The sequence below is a fragment of the Chionomys nivalis genome, chromosome 5 (genome assembly GCF_950005125.1).
Source record: "Chionomys nivalis chromosome 5, mChiNiv1.1, whole genome shotgun sequence".
Classification (NCBI taxonomy): Eukaryota; Metazoa; Chordata; class Mammalia; order Rodentia; family Cricetidae; genus Chionomys; species Chionomys nivalis.
Window position 1 is genome coordinate 27,022,191 of NC_080090.1, and position 23,668 is coordinate 27,045,858.

General features: G+C 43.4%; 1 protein-coding gene across 2 annotated transcripts in view; it reads left to right on the plus strand.

Moving 5' to 3' along the window:
* The window catches only part of Cacna2d3 (calcium voltage-gated channel auxiliary subunit alpha2delta 3), an 840,411-nt gene that overhangs the window by 554,837 nt on the left and 261,906 nt on the right, over positions 1-23,668 (plus strand). For both annotated transcript variants that reach the window (XM_057770101.1, XM_057770100.1), the window contains exon 13: positions 9,874-10,007. In XM_057770101.1, the coding sequence (XP_057626084.1) occupies positions 9,874-10,007 (134 nt within the window). The remainder of the gene's footprint in view (positions 1-9,873; positions 10,008-23,668) is intronic.

Genomic DNA, 23,668 nt, shown 5'->3' on the forward strand with positions numbered 1-23,668 from the left:
TGTGTTGGACAAATTCAAAATCCCCTTGCCTAATTATTTTTAAATACACAAAACTTTGGTGTAGTCACCCTGCTGTGCTGTAAGAATATTAGACTACCTATTTGATAATATATAAATAAATATATCCTACTTAACACTTTCTTTTACTCCTTTAGCTTCTGCATATGACTTAGAGCAAACAAGGAGGCTATAATTGTAAGATAAAATCTATTTCTAAATTGCCTTTCAGGGATGTAAAACAGCTCTTCCCCAAAAAACTATGTTTCTATAGTGTAAGGTCCCAGTCAAGTGACTATACCCCTTTTCTAGTTTTTTTGTAGCTGGGTAATCATGGAGGAAGAACTGTGCAGAGACACTGTGCTCCAAATATCCATGCATCCACAGCCATTCCCAGTTTTTCAGCATGCCTTCACAACAGGTTCTTGTAGTATGAAGGAATTCAACCTGGGTTAAATCTGAGATAAAGCATCTAGAAGCTTGTTTGGGCATCCACACTCTTCCTTTAGCTTCCATGAACTCTGAAGCTTCATGGTTCAGGTAAGAGATGGCATTCACCAGGCTTGCCACACTCAGGTCCCTGCGTGAGTGGACAGATGGCCCTGTCCCACGCTAGATGTGTGCCAAGACTCTATGTGAAGTCATTGGGATTTCTAGGTTGGTATTTTCAATGACAAGGCTTTGACTACAGGACTATTGAAATTAACCTTAATTTGCATGAGTAGTTTAATATTCAGCATGGGAGTAGTAATCGTTCTTCCTTTGAATTTTTAATTGACAAATACAAATAATAAATAGCATAGAGCTTGATGTTATGATGATATAAAAATACATTGTGAAATGGCCAAATCAAGACAATTAAATTTGAATTCCATTACTTGCATACCATGTCCTTGTACTGAGAGCATTCAACATAGATTCTGGGTGATGTTCAGAAATATAGACCTTGTCATTAACTGTAGTCAATACATTGTGCAGTGGAGCTCGTGTGTTTATTCTTCCCATAGAATCATAATTTTGTATCCCATTCCTCTGTCGGTTCTTATTAAACAGAAGGATTAGTGAAATGGTGCATGCTAGGTTCAGTAGTTCAATACTAGTTCATAGGTACTTAATCATTTATGGATTTTTATACTTATGAAATCCATTTATTACCAATCCCAGCAGTGTATCAGAAACAATGCTTGGGGCAGAGATCAGGAATGGAAGTGACAGTGCCTTCTAATTTAGTAAGGACTTCTTCCATTTTTCTACATGGTCAAGAAAGATTTGACTTTAAATCCAGCCTCTTGGATTTTAAATCCAGCCTTCTTCATGTACCTACTTACTAGGTACTGGGTTTCATTACCCGCCGAAGGCGGGTGGTATAATACCTGCCCGATGCAAACTCTGTAGGCAGGAAGTTAGGTCTTGTGAGCCATGCCCTGTTCCTAGAACGTGAGTGCTCTCATGAGTCCCCATGGCCAGTGACCTCTAGGTCTGGCTTACGTCTTCTGTAAGACCACAGACTCCGTCAGAGTGGCCTTGGACCCCTACTTCATCTTGGCTACCCGATAGAACCCAGCCTCAGACTTTACTCCGAGCAGGTGTTCCTGTGATGGCTTACAATAAAAGTAAGTTAGTTATTCATATTCATAAAACGGGTGTTCTGTTACCCAGCAGCTGGGACTGATGCGTAGGTGGCCCATCCTTTCACTGGTCTTCTAACTGTAATTCATCAACATAGTAGTGTCTGGGAAGAAAAAAAACTGGGATGAGAGCTTTAAAGGTCTCTGCTACAGTTTTTAAAGTTTATTTATTTATTTAAAAAGCAATCTTTTCTCACTTAAGGAAAACAACTTTATTTCAAGCAACCAAAGTTGTTTCTCTGGAAAAAAAAAAAAAAGAAAGAAAAGAATGTTCTGGGAAAAGAAGGGGGTGACTCAGAACTTTTAAGTGGGAAGGAAGGTCCAGTCTCACTAAAGAGCAGGGAAGATGTATTTTTGTTTGCCCTTTTCTTTGTAGATTTTTTTTACATGTCTACATCATTCTTCTCCAGAGATAGGTCTTCCCTGCTTTGTAGATGTGTGTGGTTTGAGATGGTCTTCCTGGACTGCACCTATCTCTTGTCCAATATGTCCTATGCTGGAGACACAGTAGATTTGATAGTTTCTCCCCTGGACACAGGCCAGCAAACCTGAACTCCTAACTTCCAACCCCTCTTCCCAGAAAAGATTCTGTCACCAGCCGTGGTCACTTCATCAGGCATGTGTAGAGGTAAGCCCCGGGCCAACGGGGACAGAGGAGCTTCATAGAGCCAGGCAAGCAGGCTGCTCACGTGGTGCTTTGGCTTGGATTTGTCTTTTATTTCCCGTTTCTGTTTAGAATAATCTTTAAGCACATCTCAATGTTCTCACCTCAGAGAATGAAGGGCATCACTGGAGACCATTTGTGTTTCCTTGACTCTCTGAAGTAACACGTAGTATAGTTCTTTTGTTTGTTGCTTGCCTTGCCTCATGAAAGTGTCCGTCTTCCTGCTCGTCCCAGGTCACATGTTTGGCTTCCTTTCCAGAGCAGGTGCAGCAGGAATGGAGGAGGCATGGGATGCGGGGATTGAGTAAACCTAGACTCCTGTTGACAACAGAGGTCTCTCTGTACAGCTTAGAACTTTCTTGACATTTAAAGAGAGACTGAGTTATTCCCAGTTCTTTTCTTTCTGTGGTCATGGCAAACAAATGTTCCTTTCTTTTTTTATTTTGAAAAGCATTTTTATTTTTGTCCATGCCACACCAGATTGCAATTTTCCCCAGTAGCTAGTAGGCTCTTAGCCGTGGGCGATTGCTTTTACTGTCTGTGTCCGGCTGATGAAAATCCTTCAAATTGGAACTTTGTTTTAATCAACAAATACCGTCTCTTTGCTTCATTTTTGTTGTCATTTACCAGAATCTTTGAGATATTCCTGAAAGACAATTTAATCAAGCCAGGACCTAGCTCTGGAATTTAGCCCATAAAGTTTATAGTTCAGAAAATCCACAGAAGGCAGGCTAGCTGTTATCTGCAGAGGCCTTGGGAGCCCCTGAAGAAAGCCCTTGTTTCTGCCAGAATGCTGTCGCATGACAATCAATGGCTCCCAACAATTTTCCTTTTGTGATTTGGAGTCTCCCTCACCATGACAGCGTTAGGTTCCGCTCATCTGAGCCCGTGTAAACACTGGCTTCATGTTGCGTCAGTCATGAGGTTTTTAGCCACGTAAGTTCAGTGAGGAAGTATTCATCTATGGTCATTAATTAAATCTTTGTTTATGGTCTAGGATTGTTACATGATGGAGCCAGCATAGCATTTTCTTCTCGTGTGACATAGGGTCTGAATCCCCACCCACCCATGTTGCGTGTTTTTGCACTGACTCAACCAAGATCTTCAGTGAAATGAACTGTCAGCATCCAGGAGTTGAACAGACCAGGGAAAGGCCAAAGTGAAGCCTGCTGACAGGTTGAGCTGCCTGACCACAGAGTGACCCCAAAGGAGGGGAGGGGAGTGGTAGCCATTATGCCATCCCTGGATCTCTAGTGTTCAAAGACCTACTGTCTGGGCAGAAAATCTTTCTTAGAAGTCTGATAGCCATGGAAACCATTCATAGCCAGTAGGCCTCAGGTACTTTTCACAGGAAACGCATGCCCTGGGTGGGTGGGGGGGGGACATTCATGAGCCTTAGTTTTCTGTCTTCTTCACCAGGCTGGCAAAATCCAGGGAGACTTGGAGCATATTGGTTTATTTCATTTTATGCCTAAGTAGGACCTGCCCTAAGGGGACTAGTTCTAATGAAGCAAAGAAGCATGCCATTTTAAAGATGTTAAAAACAATCCCTGCCACTGAAGACAGGCTGGGCGCTTGAAATGCTGAATTCACACCATTGCATAAACAAGTGATTTGGGACAACAGCAAAGATGGTCGGCAGGTTCAGATAGCTTATAAAGAGGCGATAACCTTCTCCAGTGTGCAGGGTGCCAGCATCTGTAATGAGCACGCTGATCTCCCTTCGAAAGCCGGAGTTAATGGAGTGTTTCCCAGCTGTGCAAACAAAGGCTTTGCTCAGTCCTGACTTCTCAGCCTTTCAGTCATCATGCGCTCCAAACGAAACGCCTTGTGTGTCTCCCCCAGTTGTGTGTTTAGCTTATCCCCTTTGGAGAGGTTAGAGGTTGTTCTCTTCTTGTTTGAAATAGAACTGGTAGCCTAAGCCCTCCTTGGAGGTCCAGCCCCCAAACTTTTCCAAGAAGTAATTCTTAATCTCATTATCCCTTTCCAACTGTTTCATAACCCCAAGGACGCTTTATACTTCTGAGGCCATTGGAATGGCTGTGGGTAGAAAAGGCGTAGTTAAACCATTTTAGTTTCTCAGCACAGGCAATGTGAAAAGAGCATCTAGGCCAATGGCTGCACACAGTCGTTCCTGTAAGCACACAAGGATGTGAGGACTTGTATGTGATTCAGACAGAGATCACCGTGTTGCTGTTGTTCATAGCAGTTAAGAACAACTGATGCTTTTTGCACCGGGTGAAACCCACACCACTTAGATGGCATGCCTCTGTAAAACCTCACAGAACGACTGTGTGCCATATGTTATGATCACCTGTATTTAACAAGAGAGAACCCCTAGACATAGGCTGTCTCTTCTTCAGCCTATCCTACTTAAGAGGTTGGAGAATCTTTAGAAATATGTGCAGGAGCTATACAACCCATGTTATATGACTTCCAGGGGAGACACAAAGAGAAGTTTGTTCACCTGAAATAGATAGTAATGACCAAAGAAATTATTCTACCCACGTCCGTTTAATGACCCAAAAAGCATATTGGAGTTACTTAAAGGAACATTCTGACTCGGAGAATTGCATCATTGAAAACTACTTCCCACTTGAGCTCTCAACACAAACACACACACTCAGACACACACACATACTGTGAATTTTGTGAAATTTGTACCACTGGAATCCTAACACACAGTGAACCTTACACCCCCTGTATATTCTAGCACTCCCGAAGACCACAGACATGTTGGGGACAAGAGGAAGCCATGATTAGCATACAGATGAAGAAAGTCTAAGGCCCTCCCCACTCCTTCAAGGAGGAAATGACAACAGACTTACCACCATTAGCATTGCTCTGGCTATGACTATATTGTTCTTCTGATCTCATGGCCATGACTGAGAGTCCAGGTGTTGTGTTGATCAGCATAGGAACTCTGCTTCACGGTGGTAATGTTCTTGTGATACATAGGGAATTGACCCCGTCACAACAACAGACCACAGCAATGGTAGGACCAGAACCTGGCAATGTGAGGTAGGCAGAAGGGTCTGCTCCCACAGGCGCACTCTAGGGGCTCTGGCATCAGATGCCATTGTAAAGTGCAATATGGAATTCTTCATCTGTGGCAAGGCAGCTCTAAGCAAGAGATTTTGGAATACAAAGTATTGGGCTGCTATGGCTTATCACCCAGAGCAGCTGTAGCCCAGGGTTCACAGAAGGAATGCTACAAGGAAACAAGGCAAATAAATTGATGTTACAGAGAAAAATGAGCAGACCATTTGTAATAGGTGGCTAATTTCAGCATTAATTACTCGGTAATTACTGGATGATTGCTGATTCTGTTCTCTTACATGATATATGAAGTTCAAAAAGGCACATTAAAGGCAAGAATAAACATCCAAGAGCTAGAATTTCCTAGGAAGAAAAAGAAAGAGGCAGTAAGGAAGGTCGTCAGCTCCAGCTCAGAGAATACAGAAGGGAACTAGGGGAAGCCTGCGTCTATGGTTTCAGCCAAAGAACTCAGCCCTTAGCTCCTTCCTACTATCCATCATTTGTTGGCCATACCATACATTTGCTAGCTGAAACTTACAAGCAAGAAAAGACTCTTTCAGAAAGGTTTCAGGTTCTAGTGGACTGGGACCAAATTTGTGTAAGCTTTACAGCATGCATACATACATGCATATATGTGTGTGTGTATATGTATATGTGTGTGTGTATATGTGTGTGTATATGTGTGTGTGTATATGTGTGTGTGTGCATATATATAGAGATGTGTATACACACACATATATGTAAAATTTCAGCTTTTCTTGCCTTTTATAGACTTGTATCTCTGCTTATCATATTGAAATATAAGTTGAAACTGTGACCTGGGATTGTATGATGGTACTAATTATTGCCAGGAGCCTTGAAGGGCAGCCATGTGTTTGCCCATTTCTATCCTCAGCCTCTCCCAGCTGTAATACACAAATGGCCTACTAGAGGTACCCTGGGGGCAGAGTTATGAGGAGCCCATTCCTTTCCTATTTTGGTAAGAGAGAATGCCTTCTAGGCTGAGAATAAAGGCTTTGGAGTCCAATTAACCTGGATTCAAGTTGGTCTAGGCCAAGCTCTTGCACCTCGCTTTGCCCCTTCTGTAATGAGCACCTGAGGTGGGCCGTTATGGGTCCCAAGGCAGAGAGCAACGTGAGTCCCAGGAAGACCGCAGTGAAGGTTTCTGCGTTGGTCCCAATCTGGGAAGGTGTCTCCGAACCAGAAACGCACCAGCTCTCAATATGGGTCACTTCATTGCCATCCCAGTGACAGCAGACACAGTAAGCAGAGTCCGGTACTGAGTGTTCTCAAGACACTGGAGTGAGATGCAGAGAGAGAAAGTGAGGGCAGATGGCGCAGTCGGGGAGAGACTTCCCCAACCAATTCATTGATGATAAAATAGACCCATGTTGGAAAACTAGGGAAGAGTGTCCAGGGAGAATGAACAGAGCATAGGAAGACTCTAGGCAGGCTAGGGTGGAAGGATTGGGACCAGCTCAGCATAGGAGAGCAGGAGAAAGGCTCAGTAAAGTTCAGCAACAGTGTGTGGAGCTTTCCATGTAGGTGGAGGCCAGTGGAGGAAGGTTCTTGGAGGTCAGAATAAGACATTCAGATTTTGTTCTGACTTGATGTGGAAACTGTTACAGTGATTTCATCAGATCAATGGGCGTACACTTTCTACTTCCAGATGATCCTTACACCTAAATGAGGGGTGGAGTCATGGTGGACTGGAGTTGGATTAACTTATGCTCCATGGAATCTTGGAATGGGGTTAAGGTGCTGAAGGAAAGAACAGTCATGTTAAGTGTGTTTTAGAGACTGGACCAGAAAACGTGCTGGTGAGTTAGATAGGGGACCAGGAGAGGAGCAGAGAGTGATGAGGGGTCATCTAGGGTCTTTCTTCTGCTTTGCGTCTAACCAGACTGGGTGCTTTGCCAAGATGGGGAAGACTAACAGCGGTTGGAGGCAGAGAGTTGTAAAGGAAATTGAGAGTAGGCTTTCTGAATTTTATGCTGGGCACACGATTTCATCCACAAAAGCTATCAGATAAATGGCTGTCTGCAGGCGTGGAGTGCTGGGAAATGAGCTGGTTGTGACATTCGGGCTTTGACTGTGATAAACAAAGCTGAGCGAGGGTCATTTCTCAGTTCAATCCTTTACAAACGTATGATTGACACCTTTCCACTCTCACTCTCTAAGCTGATGAGCCTTGTCCTTCATCCTCCCTCACGCGTCCATCTCCTTTCTTCTCTTGGCTCTGTTTTGGAAAACCTAAATCAGAGAGCTTCAGATGCTGCTTTGAAGATTGGACATGAAAACAGAAGCAATCCAGGACCTGAGACAGACTATCTTCCTGGAAATAGGTCCACAGTGAAAGTGCTCATCCAAGTTACTGTCATCCAGATCCAAAACTACCAGACTGACCAACAGCGGTACCCTCCTTAGCTAGTACTATGTGCCAAGGTTCTTTACTCAGAACCCCAGGTTTAGCTACTAGCAGAGATATTAAATATTTTCTTTCTTATTACAAAGTATATTATAGTTTCCTGGCATGGAGAAATAACTCCTCTTGGGAAAGGCATGTCCCTTGTCCTCTCGTAGTCCCTTATAAAGTATTTCTTGCCAGTCATGCCTCTCAGCTGGACCACCTAGGAGACATATACCAATGGATCTCCCTAAGCAGGGGTCAGACCTCCAAGAGAACTCACAGGTCCTGTTCTGGGATCTCATGCTATAACAGGGCATCCCCATTCCTCCTTTGGGGCCCTGCCTCTCTGATGTAGTCTGGACCAGAAGGGTGGGGCAGGTAGGAGTGATAATGCATGCTAATTAGCCCTGGGCAGGGCTGTCATCAGGAACCCAGAAGCCACATGGTCCCAACCTGTTGGGAACTGGCACACTAAATTCAAACCAGCTGGCCTTTGTTTGGACATGTTCTGGGAGGGTCCAGCCCATCCCAGACAGTGGAAGGGCTGGTGTTTCCCTACCGTGTGCTTGATTCAGACACAAGGAATGTCTGTAACTGCCCTGCCAGTGTTGCAGCAGATCTGATTTTACAGTTTCCTTTAAGCCGTCTCTGACTTATTTGAAGAGTAGGAATGGATCCTTACTTAGAGACAAGAAGAAGCTACATGAATCTCCCTATACTGTGTCCAGCTTTAAGTCCTTCTGTAACCTCCTGCTTTAGGACAATAGCTCACTCTTTCCCATGCTTTGCTGAGCCTATCCCTTTGGGTCATTTCTGCTCTCTGTTAAACTCTTAAAGTGGGGCCATTCTGAGCTACTTTTCCTTCCAGAAGGGGCCCGATTCTCTGTAATCTAGATGCTTCCCTTGCGTTCTTTGCTTTGCCAGATCCACTCCTCAATTGCCTGTCCCACCCCACTGTTTTTTTTCCTTTATCTCTCCTTTATCTTTATTCCTCCAAAGACCCTGGTTTGGTGTAGCCAGACTTGATTGGCTACCCCTATTATATCTTAATGGTGGCTGTACTATTTTGTGGATCTTTTCGCCTATCCTCATGACCGAAGCCAGTGCCTTCCTTGCCCATCCTGTTCATTCTGCTAAGAAAGATTTTCACCCACACTTGAACAAATGGCTTCCTCTAGGCAAGCCAGACCTGTGCCCAGTGTTCTCTTCCCTTCCAAACCACCTAGCCCGCAGCAAAGCCCACAAGACCCCAAGTTGAAGTGCCCTGAACTCAAGATCAAGCAGACAACATCATCTGTAAAACTATTGCATCCTTAGAACATTGTCTGTTGCATAAAAACCAGGCATGTCAGTCTGACAGTCATGTTAAAGTAGGATCTGGAATCCTAGCCTCAAGCATACACAGGTTAAAACCTGTAGAAGTAATGGGCACAAACCAGAGGCACAGAAGGAACAAGTAAAACCAAGAAACCCACAATCTGTGCTTTTGTCCTGTAATTTATGCTCAATACTGGTGGAACCTGGGTAAAACACAAGTCCTTAGCCCACTGCAGGCATGTTATCATTACACAATAATAATCCTTCCATATATATTATCAAGAATAAATGAAAGCCAGTCAGCTCAACATCTGGGAAGTTGAAGCAGGAAAATTGCTGCAAGTTCAAAGCCAGTCCGAGTGACATGGCCATTCCAAACTTGCCTCAAAAACAAAACAAAGAAAAAAAATAATACTATCTGTCAAAGAAATAGCAAACTTTGTTTTATTACATTAATCATTACTATTATTAAAATAATAATAATGGGATCTTTTTAATCTTGGAATTTATAGTTTTCTCTTTGGAAATATGGTCACTAATGTGGGAAGAACAGAATTGCCTAGAGTGAGTGCTCTGATTTCTTTGTCCCTAGCAAAGCCTGGGGGGAGAGCTCTCAACACTCAATAATTCTTTCTGTGTCGGTTAAGTTCATTCCTTTCGGTGACTATCCTCTGTCAGGGAAGATACAGCTCACTTCAGATGGAGGGCCGAGATCCAACACTTAATAAGTATGAAGAAGGGAATTTGGGCTCTGGCCAGTGTGTCTTTCTTGAGGAATGCTCTGCTGTGTGTTCCTAAGCCCTGTCCTTCTTTCGCAGGGTTCTTCACCCAGATCTCCACCTTGGCTGATGTGCAGGAGAATGTCATGGAATACCTCCATGTGCTCAGCCGACCCAAAGTCATCGACCAGGAGCATGACGTGGTGTGGACCGAAGCATACATCGATAGCACTGTAAGCCTACAGGGCCCTGGGGAGAGGCTGGGTTTGCCCTATGCTTCAGTGCAAGGGCTTTCTTGTGTTCATTCCAGGGACAAGACGTCATATCATTCTCCATTAGTTATGGTCTTTAGTACCATTGTCCCAGACTGTAGGTACAATAGACATTGTTGGCCTCAGCAAACAAAGTCATGCTGGAAAATGGCCATGAAAATGACCTACACCTCTGAGAGTATCAAACATGCTCTCTTTTTGTTTGTGACTTCCCCATATCCCACGTGTGTTCACACATTCCTGTATGAGAAAGCGGTGAGAAGCACAATGATGAACTTAGCTTTTCCACGTGTGAGGTCCGGTCTCAGTCGAAGATGCGACTGATGCTCACTGTGATAACAAATGGGGGCCACCCCCAAGGATGCAGTTACATCCTCCTCCCATAGACAGGCAGAAATGCGATTACATGGGATTCTGTGAGCGAGGTTAAGTGATCTGTGATCATGGGCTCCTGAAAAGTTGGATTCCAGTGTGTGCTAAAAGGAGAGGCTTTGCCAGTCATCCAGTAATCATCCCACGGCCGTGTTTTTGTGTAATTTCAGGGCGATTTTTCATAGTGATACCGAGTCTGATGGGACTGGCATGTTTCATTTATTGATTGTAAATGTTCTCACTGGAGTGTTCCGCTGTCAGTTTTGTTGGGATTCACATAACATTAATCACGGCAGCACAGGCACAGCTGTGTTCTGGAGTGGTCTCCATGGCTGCCTTAGGCAGACTTTCCTCTCTCTGGGTGCTCCTCTTTTTCTTCTTGCTGTATTTCTGGCAGCTGCAGGCACACATGGGACAATAACAACACATGAAAACCAAACTGGTGACACCCTGACACATCCAGGCCACAACAGCTCACCCCACCCCACCCACAGTGGGACCTCCAAGACACAGATAGGACTGTAACTCCTGGTTCAGGAGAATGTTCACCAAGTCACCTAACGATGAGAGGTGGGGGCTGGGTAACACTTTCTGGTTGCTGGTGACAATGATCTTTTGTCAGTTTGGGAGTCAGATTCCAGTTCAGTTTAGACTGATTTTTAATCTGACACCATGCTTAAATCAATGACAATGACCACAACACTCATAGTGCTGTCTCTTTTTACCTGTAGTTAAGTGAGGCAGAAGAGCCAGGAACGAAGAAGAATGGGTCTAGCTGGTGCTGAAGTTCAAATCACTCTGTAGTTGGTCATACAAACTCTAGACGTCTAGGTTGATTGGTTGTTTTAACTTCTCAGTATAAAAATGTAGTAACAGAATCTAAAGTTAAAGCATATGATGCTTGAGCTTGAACAGATTAATAGAGCAGAGAGGCCAATAAAAGCTCGATGACATATGGGAACTTAGTGTATGATCTCATCTCAGCAGAGCTAGGCCATAATTTTAAAAGGCAAAGAGCATTTTAAAAGTTGAGTAACTGACAAGAGAGCTTGGCAGGTAGAGGCTCTTGCCACCAATCCTGGTGACCTGAATTTGATCTTCAGGACCTATAAGGTAAAAAGAGAACTAACTATCATGGGTTATCCTCCTCTTCCCTCCACGCTTGAAACCATGACATGTGACCCCACCCTCACTCACAAACATAAACAAATAATGTAATAAAACATTTTGAAAAATTGAGGAGATCCTTCCAAAAATTTCTATAGAAAAAGAAAGTAACAGAAGACATAGGCAGGTCACAAAAAAGAACACAATGGCTTTTGATATGGAAAAATATACTTTTACCCACAGTAAGAAAAATGCAAAGTAAATAATGATGAGATATCATTTCACAACAGCAGAGTGATAAAAATTAGAAATTTAGCCAGGTCCTCTGCTGGAGAGAATGCCAGCAAGGGAGACCTCCACAGATCACTATGGAAATGCGCAGTGGGTCAGTCTCTATGGGGAAGGGAGTGGCGCTCCTTTGCCCTTTGTCCCAGCAGTCATACTTGAAACCATGAAGGCAGCTCTCCATCAAGACAAACAAATATGTAAGATGTTTGTTCACTGGAAGTGTGTGTAATTAATTTCCAAATTCTGGAAATTGTCTGACTCCTTAAGTGTTAAAGATTGTCCTTGTGAGCCATAGACTATTGGCAATAAGAACGAGGGTGGTCTCTGCTTCTCAGCATCGAGGGTTTATAGCAGAGCAGGGCATGCTGCTAGGTTAAGTGGGAAGCTGAAAGAGCGAGTCTTCTAGCTGGCACATTGTGCACGCAGAAGTGCGAAGTTAGGGAAACAAAAAGTCCATGGAATTGCTCACCTCTAAGACATGAGACGATAGAGGCCGGGGGGCAATGGGACATCCCTTTTTACATAGTTTTGATCTCTGTTGGATCTTTGCATGTGTGTATGCCGTGTGTGTGTGTGTGTGTGTGTGTGTGTGGAGTGCAAGTGCACGTATACAGTAACATATATGTGGAGGTGAGGGAACAATCTTCAATCTCAAGTACAGTCCTGACCTTTCACCTTGATTGAGTCAGGGTCCTTTGTTCTTGCCATGCATACTCAGGGTTGCAAGCCTGTAAGATTCCAGGGACTTTCCTGCTTCTGCCCGTCTTATCGTGGAAGTGCTTGGGCTGCAAATATGCATGACTGAGTCTAGCTTTCTGTGGTTTCTAGGAAACTGAACTCGGGTCTCTGGGCTTACATAACAAGCTCTGTGCACATTGAACTGTATCCCTAGCCACGTGTGTGTGTGTGTGTGTGTGTGTTCATGTATGTGTTAGGGGATATGTGTACCATAACACGTGTATGGAGGTCAGAGGACAACTTGCAGGAATTGATTCTTCCCTTCTTTCCTGATACCACAAGGCTCCTGGGGATCCATCTTGGGTCATCAAACTTGGCAACTAGTACCTTTCCCCCTGAGCTTCTGGACAGCTCTAATTAAAGCAAACAAAAATCTCAACCAAACCAAACCAATATAACAACAGCAACAAAAACCCAACCTTCCTTTCTTTCTTTTTTTTCTTTCTATCTGTCTTTATTTTCTTCTTCCTCTCTTTCTTTGTGTGTGTGTACAGTTTTGAGTTTTGAAAGCATGTATGCTGTATATTCAAACATTAAATTTATAACAATAAGCATGGAAGAAAAATAAAATGCCAACAAGTTAAAAACAAAAATAATTCTATTTTAGTTAAATAACAAATTAACCGAGAAACCAGAGAAAAGAAAAAAATAACTAATCTTTTGAATTAATCTTTGATATAGTGCTAATATACATTATTAAATTTTGAATAAAATGCTTTATACTACCTTTAAATCTAAGGAGAATGCTACAAACAAATTTAAATTGTCTTAGCATCATTTGTAGTGATAAGCAGTTCTACGTTGGGAGGACCATGGAAGTGAACAAAGGGAAATACTTCAAGACAAGGCAGGTGCCTGTGGAGTTAGAGTGAACCAACAGCTTCAGAATGCAGTTCCAACTATATTCACTGAAGGAGACTAGGCTCAGAATACCTACACAGCAGTGAATTTATTCAGGAAGGAGCCAGATCCCAGAAAAAGGAATTAGGATTCCTTGGAGAAGTTACTCATTCCAGGACTGGGATTCTGAATAAAGAAAACATGAAATATCTATTATCAAAAAATAAGGAAACACTAAATACAATAGCATGATCATATCAAAAGTCTGCAGTTTACATTACATGTCTCTTGTTGATCAATCCTGGGACAGGTTGAACTCAGAACAACACATAACAGCGATCGATGATGGCTTGCTGAGTAAAACAGCAATCCATGATTTCTCAAAGATAATAAACAAACGCCAAACAGATTAACTCCATGAGGAAGCAAGAATAACCCATAGTGCTGGGCCACATGATAAGTAGCAGGGTAATGGGCTGGAGAATCACCATTCTGCAATCATGGTAGCTTAGGGCCACCAAGTTCATGTCAGTAGATTGGAAATCTTGGGGGGAAGTTGGATGATGAGAAGGACATTTTTATTGTCTCAAAGTGCTTCTCCAGAGATTATTTTTAATTAACCATGAGGAGGAAAATACTACCTGAACAGTAGGGTGCTGTATCTGTTCTCTAGTACACTAGGACAAGTCCAATGACATCTTGAGTAGGTTCAATAACATTAGCATCACCAATGAGAAGCAGATGGAGTCTATATAGCTAAGAAGGAGGATGTGGCGCTTTTGTTAGTTGTTATGGCTAGAAATATAACCTGAAGCTCATGGAGACTACTCAAGGCCTTTCCACATAAATAGCCCTTGACAGCAGAAGAGGAGTTGGCCTAAGGCTAACCTAGGAAAGCAGTATCAGGATTTCCTCTTAAGTTTCATGCTACATATGGAATTAACACTCTGTGCCTCAACCACCATGGCTCATTACAGAGTAAACTCCATATGGCAAGATGACAGAGCTAACACGTCCTGTCACTCCACAAACCCTCTGCTGCACACAGAAGTTGGGACCCAGTGTTTGGTCAGGTTGAAATAACAGCTCAGCAAGGTGTCATGGCTTCCCTCATGCCTGCTGTCAAATAGTTGCAAATCCACTAGATAACTAAGCTCCTGAGTAGGAAGTGTTGAGGAACCTTCTCACCTTGGAGATGTTGAGAGACCTTTTGGGCCATTGCTTATGTGACTATGTGTTTACCATCTCTGTGGGCTAGGGGGTAGCTGCAGAGTCACTCCATCAATGTCTTTGACTGAGAAACCACAGTCTTTTCAAACAAGTCATCGAGACATAGACCCTGCAGCTCAAGCAGAAACACAAACCAACACCCAAACCAAAAAATCCCATCATTTATACATTGGGGTCAGTATAAGATTTACATTCTGGATTCGTCTGTGGAATCTGAGTGCTAAGATGATCCCGCTGATTTTCGGAATCCCCTAAAACTACACTTGGAGTTTAGTGTGCGTTGAACTCCTAAAAGCCAGAAATGATTGACCCTTACTGACTTGAGAGGCGTGGAAGATCAGTGAAGCCCACCTCTGGCTGTGCCTGAGAGGGTACACCCATAGCTTATTAGTATTATTAAGTATACTGATGGCTTCAAAATGCCTGGCTTTCTACCTTCTATCCTAACCCATTCATCTAGGGCAGTCCAGGATCAGCACTGGTCTTATATAACGCAGCTTGCAATGATGAGCAGTTGCCTCTGTGACAGGTAACCAACACATTCTTCATGTGCATTAACTCTAGTGGAGTTTGGGCATAAAATTCTTTAATGTATTTACATATTGTAAAATCTATCTTAGGTCTTGAGCTAAGAAATCTGAATGTGGAAAAACAGTAGCCTGGGTCTCTCTCTCTCTCTCCCTCTCTCCCTCTCCCTCTCTCCCTTTCTCCCTCTCTTCCTCTCTCCCTCTCTCCCTCTTCTCCTCTCTGCTTCTCCCTCTCCTTCCCGCCCCCGCCTCTCTCACACACACACTCACAGCCTACATTAGCTCTGCCTCCTAGCCAGTTGCCCTTATAAGATGGAAATGAAACCTGCCTTCCAGGGTTGGCTCTAAGGACTGTCTTTGCAGGGAGTGAGAATTACCTATTCTCTCCCCTGTTCCAACTTCCCTCACTTCCTGCCTTCTCTTCATCCATCCTTCCTTCTTCTACAGCTCAGCATCACCCACATAGCTGTGTTAGTTCCCCACGGCCAGGTAACAAACAGCCATGCATTTAACTGCTTAAAACGGCACAGAGCATGGTCTTGAGGCTCCTACGGATGTCCGTCCACTCTGGAGCACACAAGGTCATGGGTAACCAGAAGTTGTGGAAGAGGCCTCATCTACAGCTCAGAGCTCTTTCCCAGGAAGAGTCAGATGGTCAGGATTCTTGGCAGAGTTCCATTGCTCACAGTAGTTGTAGGACTGAGGGCCCATTTTCTTGCCACCTGGAGACCACACTCAGAGGCCACCTGCAATCCGTACCACATTGGTGCTATCATCACACAAGCTTCCCTGCTTCCAGACCAGGAGAGTTTATCTCTCTGCGCTCAAACTCCCCTTAATGGCTTCCCCCATTATGTTAGGTTCACTAGGCTAGCTTCCCTTTCTTTAATTTGAAATCAATTTTTTTTTGTAATATGATTATGGGAGTGACATCCTTTCCTGCCCATTCTCAAGGGCAAGGGGTTTGACGGGCATGTACTTGTTGGGAGCTCAAGTCCTAGGATCCAGTTTGGAATGTTGCCTGTCACAGCAGCTCCTCTGCCTCTGTGCTCTGGTTTGAGAACAGATGATATACCGGGAGCAAATCCAGCCATGCCTTATCCTAAAAACTCTCAGACCAGGGAGGCTGCATCCATTCTTCTACAGCGTTTCAGATCTCCATGCTCCCTGTTTTTATTATGCTGCGATGTGGAGAGGTTTTTTTTCCCCCTCTGGAAGCAGAAACCCATGACCCTATTGACTTATATCATTTTCACCAAGTCTACAGGAAGGTGGCATTTTTAATTGTCTAGTAAATCTGAACATTGCTTAAGTTTGCTTACGATGACCTTAGATCTTCTTTCTCCTTAATTACCTGAATTAGCTGTCAAGGTGAAGGGGATTCCTGCCTGCTTGACTCACTAGGTGTTGTAAGCAAGCAGCCAGCATCAACAGATATAGTTGTATAATCAACAATAGTTGACAAAATGGTTCAGAGCAACCTGGGAGTCTAGTGCTTTGCTTTTTTATTCATTACACATTGGCTCGTGATGTTCTATGTGGGGACAAGTTCAGGGACGTGCAGAACCATGAACAAAGCCTGGGTTTGGATTCTTGCTCTTGGGGTCACAGGTTGCATTTACCAAGCCTGACTCTAGTATCAGAGACAGAGCTCTCTTCACGACTCAATCTCCTGGCTTCTTGCTACCAGTCTGATTAAATATTCCATGTCTGCCATAGCTGCTCTATTCAATTTGCTTTCCTGGTGAAGACCAAATAAATGAATGAATGTTAACAACATTAATTATGTTTAATTTAATAAGATCTCATGTATTAATTGGCAAAACAGCAAACACCAGAATTCTGGAATTTATAGGCTTCTCATCTGAACACGAGTCATGCACAGCCATTATCTTGGAGGTGCAGAGCGAAAAATCATTATGAGTGAAATTTGTTCCATTTTGTAAGCAAATCACTTGCACTTTGCAGTTGGGTCTTAATCAGCTCGGTAAAGCTACCCAATCGCCATGTAGGGCAAAGGTAGCATCAAACCTTGGAGACAACCACACTCTGATAAACCCCTCCAGGGGAGTTTGCACAGATCTTGGTGATACACAGAAGGGAAGCAAGGAAATCTTTCAAAAACAGTGGGAATGTGACCATTTAAAATAATGAGAATTCATTATCCAGCCCTCCCGTCCCTTCCATTTGCTGGCAATGCAATTCAGCAGGCAATCTGCAGGAACTTCAAACCTATTTACTTGCATTGGCAAATTGGACCTGCATCCTTCCTCCTCGCCCCCCACTAAGTCCGACTTGGAGGAAAGGCTTTGGGTTTGATAAATTGCACATTTGTTTTAGCTTCCCATCTAGGAATGGCACCTCAGCCATTGAGGAGTCATCTGGGTGATTGCTTTAAGCTACAACTTCTTACTGCCCAGAAGCAATTATTCAGAGGTGTCAAAGCCATCGTAAGGAAGTTGTACGGGGCTGGAAATGGAATTTACAGTATTTTCCCAAGACACCACTGCTTATCAAAGACGTTGCAATCATCAGGACAAAGAGATGCGGAAGGAGAAACAGAAACCTTCCTGCTGGGTTGTGGAACAGAGTCTGCCATCTGCATTACTTGGCATGGAGGAAGCTGATTACGTTGGGACCTCTATTTCATAGCAGATGGGTTCATTAAATTTAATAGCCTCCAGAGCCTTCAGAGACCGTGTTAAAACATGTGGAGCATGCTGTGACACTTCGCTTCTGGCCCCACAGTCATTATAACTCTGGCACAGACGATAAATATTACAGTACTTTATTTCCATCAAAACAAATTACTAATATAATTATTATTATTTTTTTGCAGTAGATGCTGATGTGTGTTCCTGATTTAGGGAACCATTTATAGTCACCCAGATATTTTCTTCTTCTACTTGGTACTAGATTTATCTTTTAAACCTTTTTTTATTTTTATTGTTGTTGTGATTTTATTTCTTTTTCAGAGTCTAGTTTGTTTTTATTTTTTGGAGTTGATATTTTAAGGCCATCAGTCAACAGTATAAATTTAACTTCCAAAAAGATAGAAGCTCTTATATAGATAACAGTCAATACCAGAGAAGCTTAGGGCTGAAAATGAAGGAGCCTTTTGGACATTGGGTGTATATTGTTGTTTTTGAGGTTGTGGTTCCATGATATACACCTATTGATAGTGACAGGCCAGCAACTCCTCCACCATACAGAAACTGATGAGACCATTAAGCCCTGGTTGCCATGTGTCTTAGTTAGGGTTTCTATTGCTATGAAAAGGCACCATGATCATGGCAACTCTTATAAAGGAAAACATTCCATTGGGGAGGCTGGCTTACCATTTAGAGGTTCGGTCCATTATCATCATGGTGGGACGCAGCAGCATGCAGGCAGACGTGGTGCTGGAGGAGGAGCTGAGAGTTCTGCATCTTGCAGGCAACAGGAAGCCTGAGCAAAAGAGATCTCAAAGCCCTTACCCACAGTGTCACACTTCGCCAACAAGGCCACACCGATTCCAACAAGGTCACACTTCCTAATAGTGCCACTCCCTATGAGTTTTAGGGTCCAATTGCATTCAGACTGGCATACTCTGGAACGTGGAATATTTGACAATTTGACGACACAGGTAATTTCTAACTTGAAGTAGCATTGAAAACATAGGTTCTTGGAACCGTGTTGTCTTTGCAGGTCTCTCCTGAAGTATGACTAAATTCAGGGGTCAGTCTTGTTATTATTTTGATTTATATTTTAACTCCTTTTGCCTTAATTTCTATACTGACTCCTAATTGACAGTGATGGCTTCTACTAGCCCCGACTTCCATTGTCACCATAGCCCTTTCTCTTCCAGCATCTGCATCAACCCCTGTTTGATTCACAGCTCTGCCTAAGGATGATGTTAGTTTTTTTTCTTACTCTTTTCCTCTTTAGGTGCCCCACCACCCAGCTCCCAAATAAATAACAAGGAGGTTTATTCTTTCTTATTAATGCCAGACCTTAGCTTGGCTTATTCCTAGCCAACTTTTCTTAACTTAAATTATCCTACTTTTTGCTTCTGGCTTTTTATCTTTCTTTATTTTGTATACCTTTCTTTACTTCTTACTCTGTGACTTGCTGTGTAGCTGGATGACTGACCCCTGATGTCCTCCTCTCTACCTTTTCTTATTCTTTGATTCTCTCCCCCCTCCCCCAGATTTCTCCTATTTTTTTCTCTCTGCCTGCCAGCCCCACCTATCCTTTCTCCTGCCTTGCTGTAGACTGTTCAGCTCTTTATTGGACCAATCAAGTGTTTTAGACAGGCAAAGTAACAGAGCTTCACAGAGTTAAACAAATGCAACATAAAAGAATGCAACACATTTTTGCATCATTAAACAAATACTCTACAGTATAAACAAATATAACACATTTTAAAACAATATTCCACAGCATAAGGGTGAGACGGCGATATTAACAGATGACCTGAATCTCTCAGAGTAGGAAGAAATCAGTCTCCAAAGAAATTTGGTATAGGAAAAACAGCTGAAAAGTCTGAAAGTCAGGCAAAAGAAGCTCTAGAAGCCCAAAACAATCATTATTATATCAGTGTGTTCCTCATCATGGTACCACATTGTAAAGCTGTGGAAGCCATAATCTAATCACGTTTCTGTGAACTCTTTATTTATAGAACATATGAGTGAAGAAATACTGTGGTTGATTTGGGGGTACTGGGAACAGGGAGACCCCACTTCTAAGCTATCTTCAGAATGACAAGAGAGACTAGGCGTGGGAGAACTGTCTAACTGTCTTGGTGCTGTAGAGCCCAAGCAGTGTTGTGATTGTGTGTTCACCTTTGTACTTACAATAAGGTTTGATGGATTCCATTAGGAAATACGACTATGGAAATGAAACCTGTCTCTACCAGAAAGCCAAATAGGTAAAGTTATTAAATATTTTTCTCAATTACTAGAGACAACCAAAAGTCAGCTCTCTGTTTGTGTCATCTCTCAGAAGCATTGACTATGGGTTCCAGGATCCACAGGATGTGAGATTTATTAGGAGCATTGCCTTAGGATCAGACACACCAAGGGTCTATCAAGAGCAACAGCCTCTCTATTGGCTGTGTCTGGAGCTGTTCTGCCCCACCCCTGTATTTCCTTCCTCAAATCATTGCTGTAGTTCTCTTTCCAGAACAATTCTCCTACTCTCCCGGTCAATCTGGTAAAACCTGGTCTCCAAGTCTTGACTTTATATGTTATCCTGGTCCAAAAACTGTAGACATGAATTTGGTGTTTATATAGCTGGGTTTACATCTCCGAGCAAATCTCTACAGCCCATGTGTATATGTGGAGTTCATTCTGTCAGGCTCTTGAAAGACCCTGTTGTAGAAAGAGATCAGCCAGGGCTGTGGGTAAAGAGCCTTTCACAGAGAGATGTGAATGGGGAGCAAATGCCCAGGATCCGAATGCCTTGGCATTTCCAAACCCCAGTTCTTCCATCTGAACTCCAGCAAGTCACAACCCACTTAGGCTCTAATTCCAACCCACATGAGCATGTCTGCTTTCCGTCGAGGGCACTGGTGTCAGGCATGAGAGTGGACAGAAGACTCTAGGGGGACAGGGTTGGTCCAGGCCAGGGGCAGAAAGTGGGACAGCGGCAGGAAAGGTAGGTCATGGCCAAGTCCACACAGGCCCGTAGGAGGACAGGCTGGCAGTTGAGAAGTCGTTGTCAACAGGGAGGCCAGTCTATGCTGGGGAGTCCCGTGTTCTTGAGGTACATGTCGGATAAAAGATGTGGGATGGAGCCATCCCAGGGTCAGGTATTCATCACTTCACAAAAGAGTTACACCCAGTTAGTTACTGAACTAGTGTGTTCAGTAAGTCCTTGTGTCTAGTTTTCCTGACATGAGTTTAAGACTTCCATATGTCCCCGTGTTTATAGTGTGACCCCCTTTCTATTCCTGGGGATAATTTGTCTATCAGTCTATATTATCACTACCTCACAGACAGTGTAGTTTCTTGGTCCACTCCAGGGCTGGACTTCTCCTTATCCCCAGAATGCCTACTAAACTGCTGGTAAAGCAGTGTCCTAGGGCAACGCACAGCCGGAAAAACCGCTCTTTCACACAATATAAAACAACTTAGAGTAGGGATAGTTTGATCTACTATCACTTTGCCCAGAAGGTGTCCCCCCAGTCCTCTCCCTGCTTCCAGATGTCCTGGCCATTCCCTTCCCCTAAATATTATCCCTGTTGTATGGGCGGTAGGAGACCCCCCCACTCTTGCACCTTCTGAGGACTTAGGGAAATAGTTTTGGAAACCATAGCCAAAACTGTATTTCTAGTCTCCCATCATGGCTCAGAAATGTGGGTGAATTATCTTCTCAGAACAGACTCTCATGCTTTGACATGGTTTAGACTAAAATGAACACATTCCTCCTGTTACCAGCATGAAGAACAATTAAAATAATCCAGAGAATCAGCCTGCGGTTTGATATCAGCTGCCAGCTTCATGTCTCTTGTGGTCTCTAGGATTTTCTCCATGTGAATAATTTAATTCTCTTATTCTTAGTCTGTAAGAATTGATGTAGCCATGATAAATATAATGCCCGTGAGACTGTGGCTCAGAGATGCCACAGATAAGAATTTGTCACCTCCCTTGGGCTCATAACCTATTTACAATCAGTGGGAAACTCTTCTTTGTGTTTTCTTGCCTTCATGGTCTTTCAGATCCAACATACGAACACCATGGCGATCAGAGGCGCCGTCTAGCCCTACTCTGTTCTGCTGGCGATATGTTCTCCTGTCAGTGTCCTAGCCAAACCCGATGCTCAATGCCAGCTCCTTGGGGAAAATTCTTTAGAGCAAAGAAAAGATGAGCAGCGGCAGTAGTTAATTCAGATAAACAAGAACATGTTTTCAAATCAATTTCTATTATTTGTAATCAAAGCTGCTGGAACAACAGCATCTTTTCAGGGCATTGGGCATAGCTACTAAACCCACTTGCCATTCATTTCTGCTCTGAAGTTATCAAACCCAAGATGGTCCAAGATGAAGCCAGCAGGGAGAACACACCACACAGTTTGGTTCTCTCTCGGGTGGCCATTTGGGAAGCAGCACTTGCCTTGTATCTTCCTTTTAGGAAAGGTAGGTTCATAGGTACCTCCTGCTGTTGGATTTCCCATAGTATTCCCCGTGAGGTGCTTGTGGATAGCACTACCCTTGCACCTTATAGGGTGGAGCTATCAAGAAACCGAATTAGAAAAATTTTGTTTGGAAAGATCTCACCAAGCTGCATCTGGTCTGTTTTGATTCCAAGTAATAAATTAGAGAATTTAAAATATAGTAGGATAATCATGGCTCAGGTTTTAGGGGAGCCTAAGGCCTATGTTTCAGGTGTATGGAGTAGCTCACGCTAACCTGATCTTTAGCACAACCCTTTTCCATTGGGCCCTACTTTCCATCCCTGTCCTGCTGACTGTCACAGGGATCTCAATAGCCAACCCCAGCTCTCTAACCCAGACCACTCACTGTACATGCTGTTTTTCCTCCGGAAACAGTCTCCCTCTCATCTCCCCGGGAACCTGTGTACACGTCCCGTGTCTTCAGTTTCATGATCCTCTGCTCCCATGACCTCCCCTCCCAGACCCTAGTCTACAGTGCAATGATCCGCATTTCCTTCTGTGCACCTGGAAACTTAGAAGAACTCCTACTGCCCTGGAACGTCTGCATGTGTTTAGACTTCCTGAGGAGAAAGATGGTGTCTGACTCTTTGCAGTATGCTCAGTGAAGTGCTGGGAGCCATAGGTCTGTGCATTCTTAGGGGGGCGGTAGGAATTTCATGGACCGGAGCTTTTCAAGCTGAGACACATCTGGAAAGATCCTGTTAGTTAGAATTGCATCATTCTTAGCACCACCTTGAGCATGTCACTCATTGCTCAAGGCCATCTTTGTAATAGATGTGAACAATAGGTTCACCTTTCCATCCCATTGGACATGACTGTGTGTCCAATACACCAATTCAACAAGAAGTCTGACATCACATCCTCTCCTGAGTGACCAAGCTAGGTTTCTCTCAGACATGTCAGTGTTGCAGGAAAATTGATCATACGTCTATCCACTGATAAAATGAAAGGAAATTTTTAATAGCAGTTGCACTTTTAGAATCATTTCTAGATGCTACACCATATAACAGGCATCTAGGGAATCTTTGGATATAATTCCTAACATTGATTTTATATTTCCTGGCCTCCCATTTTCTGTTTTATCTATTGTCTTGAGGTACCTTACTATGGTGAGCAGAAGTGCACTATTGATGCTAGACTTCACTCAAAGAATATCAGCTTTACTGATCCCTCATCTGTTGCTCAACACTCCCATGCCTGGGCTTTTGAACATGCTTCTTTCTCATCTGGAAAGCCACCTTGCATAGCTCCCCTCCTGGGGAGAAGCATTTATGAAGGTGCCATGCTTCTATTGAAATGTCACCCCACCCATCTTTGAGTTTCCATCTTAAGGCTTTGATGATCGATTATAATTGAGTACTTGGA